This window comes from Orbicella franksi, chromosome 14, assembly GCF_964199315.1.
Source record: "Orbicella franksi chromosome 14, jaOrbFran1.1, whole genome shotgun sequence".
In the NCBI taxonomy this organism is placed as follows: Eukaryota; Metazoa; Cnidaria; class Anthozoa; order Scleractinia; family Merulinidae; genus Orbicella; species Orbicella franksi.
Window position 1 is genome coordinate 14,187,756 of NC_138158.1, and position 3,965 is coordinate 14,191,720.

General features: G+C 37.1%; 1 protein-coding gene across 1 annotated transcript in view; it reads left to right on the plus strand.

The window, feature by feature from the left end:
- The first annotated feature begins 3,674 nt into the window (after positions 1-3,674).
- LOC145468522 (uncharacterized) overlaps positions 3,675-3,965 on the plus strand; it is an 18,702-nt gene continuing 18,411 nt past the window's right edge. Inside the window, exon 1 of the mRNA XM_081452260.1 lies at positions 3,675-3,791. Coding sequence (XP_081308386.1) covers positions 3,675-3,791 — 117 coding nt within the window. The remainder of the gene's footprint in view (positions 3,792-3,965) is intronic.

Sequence of the window (3,965 nt, forward strand, 5' to 3'; positions counted from 1 at the left end):
TCAGTCTAGCATAAACATTTTCTAAAAATAGAAAATCAGGAAAATTCACGAATAGTAATCTACTTTGCACGTGCACTTTACTTAATTATTGGAAAGTAATTTTATTACATAGTACTTGCATGTAATACCATTAGAATAAATTCTAAGTTGAGCAAGTCAAATGCATAGCAACATCAGTGCAGTTACATTCCAAAAATGACTAAACAGTTTTTTTCTCAATGTTTGATGTTACCGTATCAGTAATTACTCAAAAACAAATTTCCATATGGTTAATTTTTCCGCTGTTGCTAGGACTAGGATGTGTAATAAGAAAAGAAATGATAAAATAGGAATTGTTTAGGATTTATCTGTAACACTTTGTAACTTACTATACTGTGTCTATAAAAATAGCATTAAAAAACAATGCCGCGTTTGAGACTTAACTTTATCGTATTACAGTGCGACTACTTGAATCGGGGCACCTAGAAAAAAACTAATCAATCGAAACGTAAACTGACAATAATGTAAGGGTAGGTTCTCGTGATGATAAGTGATGTTGTGTTTGACGTGAAAACATAAACACTATCGACTCCTCTACGTTATATGCACTTTTAAAGAGTCGTTGATGGCAAATTATCATAATTATAAATTTCGCTATCGGGGGAGAGGGGTGGGGGTGGGGGTGGAGTGGTTTTCAAAAATGTGTAGTGTTTGAAAACTGAACCCCCCAAATATTTTCAGATAAAAATTACACCCCTTCTTAATTCTTATCTTAAAAAAGTCCACTCACCCTCCTGACGAGGCCATAATTTCCTCCTTCGCATACTATCGTTCCCATTTCTTCCCATGTCTTTATCAATATTCAATGGCTGGAGCTCCTCACATCTCTTGTTTCAAAAGATGCTATTTTGACTTGCTGGATGGCTGAGCGACCAGGCTGCCGCGGGATGCTGCCAAAACGGGACTGGGGCTATCATTACTGATCATCTGATCATCTGTGGGCTCATTAATCCAGACAATATTTGTTCCCAGCTCGAGGAAATGTTTCTGCCTCTATTCCTCCTCTCGCTTCAAGAGCCGCCTGCGAAAAATTTGCCTTTATTTATTGGATTCAGTTATAAAACCTGTTAGACTGCCGTTGCTGTGTTACGAAAGGCTTGTTTTGAAATTGTAAACGATCGGTCCCTAAAAACTCATTTTGCAACAACCAAACACGACGAAGAAGAATCGAACAAATATCTCTTCATCATTCTTGTTTATTAATCACCCGAGAGACTTACCCAGGTACGCATCATGAACTTAAGTACAGTAATCAAAGCCCTGGATCATTGTGCGAAGGGAAAACCATATTGCTCTGAAACCTCTTTTAAATCATGCGACTAAATTTAATGTAGATATAGAACTTTCTCGAGATTAAAGCGGTCACTCGTAGAAGACTCAGTTTTCCTTGGCTAACTAGGTAAAAACGGACTCCTCTAACCAGCATAAAGTGTCCTTGGTTCCTTAGCAAAAGGCAATGTATAAAATAAGTCATCATCATTATCATTAATGAAAAAGGCTCCTTTTTGGTCTCAACGGCCGCATTTACCTAAGAAGACGAATAGAGTGTCTCAGACGCACAATGCGTCGAACATCAAGTGCGTCTAGGTAAATACGAGACGCATTAAACTTGTGCGTTGACGAAAAACTTCTTTTGAGAGAAACTGTCGGTAGCTTAATTATAAATTTTAGTTCAGCACCGAGATTCCCAATTCAGGCAAGTCAGTCTGTTTAATGTGTCTAGTATTTAACTAGAACAACTATACGACTGAGTCATATAATGTGTCCATTTTATGCGCCTTTGTTGAGTTCGTCTGACGTTTAATGCGTCGTCAGTTCCGTATTTACTAAACGCATAATACATCTAAGACGCATTATTCACCTTCCCAGGTAAATACGTCCAATGTGCCAATTTCTTTTTGATTTAATCGTATGTATCACGTGTTCCCTTGAAAATCGTATATCCTTCGTAGCAGTGGTTTTCTTATTGAGAGCACGAGCAGCTTCTTGCGCTTCTTGGGCTCTAGGAAAGCAAGCGACTACTTCGCTGACTGAAGCTTACACAAAGCTTAACATTAAACCCGTAAACAGGGAAGTCCTTTATTTAAGTTACATGGGACGTGTCGTTGGATAGCATGTTCGTGTTTTAGTAAATTCTGGAATGCGTGTGTTCAGCGATAGCTGTCACCTTTAACCCTCTTGTTCCATTTTAATCTCAACGTACGTGTTTTGGTACTTTTCCAATTTGTTGTTGTTTGATATAACAGCCCTAAAATAGAACATCTGGCAATCCTTTTACTCTACGCCAGCGGTGCATTTACCAAATTGATTGATGTGTTCATTAAATTCATGATCAAAGAATCTGTTCTTACATTTCAATGCTGGAATATATCTCTGATGCATGCTCAGAAAAAACATAAACTTTAGAGTTCAAACCATCCATAGTGAATTACGTCGTTACCGTAATATCAAACCTTTCCGCTGCTAGTTGTCTCTTAGCAAATTTCTTATGACTGCTGAAAATAAACACTGCGATACTTTTGTGTATTTCTCAGTTGTATACTTTATCTTTGGAATTCAGTTTAAGACACAAGACGTGGTAATACTGTTTGAAAACTATTGTGAGAAATCATTGACTTCTGACCGAGAAGAAATTTTAACCATAGTGAACAATTTAATCTCACTTGGTTTCTTTTAACTGACATTGTATCCCAAAACATCTATTTTCAATTAGTTGTTATGACCCTTACTTAATATTCTCTCTGTTAGACGTTTTGGCTGTTTTCCATTATTCTCTCCGAATCTTCTTTATCCTGTCGCAGAAACAAGAACAAGAGATTACGTCAACTAAGTTAGAAAATTAAGAAATTGGTTCAACTGTTCAGTTGGCTAACGGAAAAAGTAACTGCACGAAGATTTCTGATTCTCAATATCATTTTGCACACCCTTCATTTGAAATAAGTACCCCATTCATGTCCACTACCCGCTTAAAATAATGGTAAAATGATGGAACCTCGCTATGTAGGAAAAAGGATAAAATCTAAAGTACTCTTCTTTTACTGTAACTCTTGAATTACGGAGTACTCAAAGTCCCTCCGAATAGTAATACTCCATTATTAAACACAGTTGTTTAACGGATAAAAATTCCCGATCCTCAATATCATTTTACACACCTTCCATTTAAAATAAGTACTCCATTCATGCCCAAATAAAAATCCATTTCCCGGTTAATTTAATTGTAAAATACAACCTCGTTATGTAGAACAAACGGTAAAATCTACACTACTCTTCTTTTACTGTAACTCTTGAATTACGGAGTAATCAAAGTCCCTCCGAAAGAAGGAGACAGGAGTTAACTCCGCATGCGTGTTGACAGCTAATGTTAGCTCAAGACTAAGCCTGCTGGCGGTTATGTTATTAGAGGTCACCTTATGTCTTACCTCGACGAAAATCTCCTTACCGTGTTATAACCTCTGCTTTAAAAAAAATAGCGTCTTATCTTCGCTGACTGACATTAAACTACATTCCATGACATTAGAAGAGGCGTCTTAATGGCTGAGCACATACCATCACGGAACCAGTTACGAAACGAGCTCATACCACTCAGACGTGCATTTCTACTGTTGTAAAGTGTTGATATTTTTATCTCTTGAAGCATGGCACAGTTTGTGTATTTTGCTGCTTTGTTGGTTTCATGTGGAACTGGGCACTCACTTGAAACCACTAACAGCCCTCAACAACAAAATACCGGCGATACCAAGGACTTATGTGAGGTACAAATTTGAATATCAATTGTCTTTTTTAACGAAAACCAATCTGTTAATCATGAGATGTAAAAATATTTAGAGTATTTCTCATTTCTATTAGCTCAGTAAGGCCTAAGTTTCTAGTCCCAAATGGAGGCTGAACTCTTAGATAAGTTGCAGAAAGCGATATAAGAATGTTCG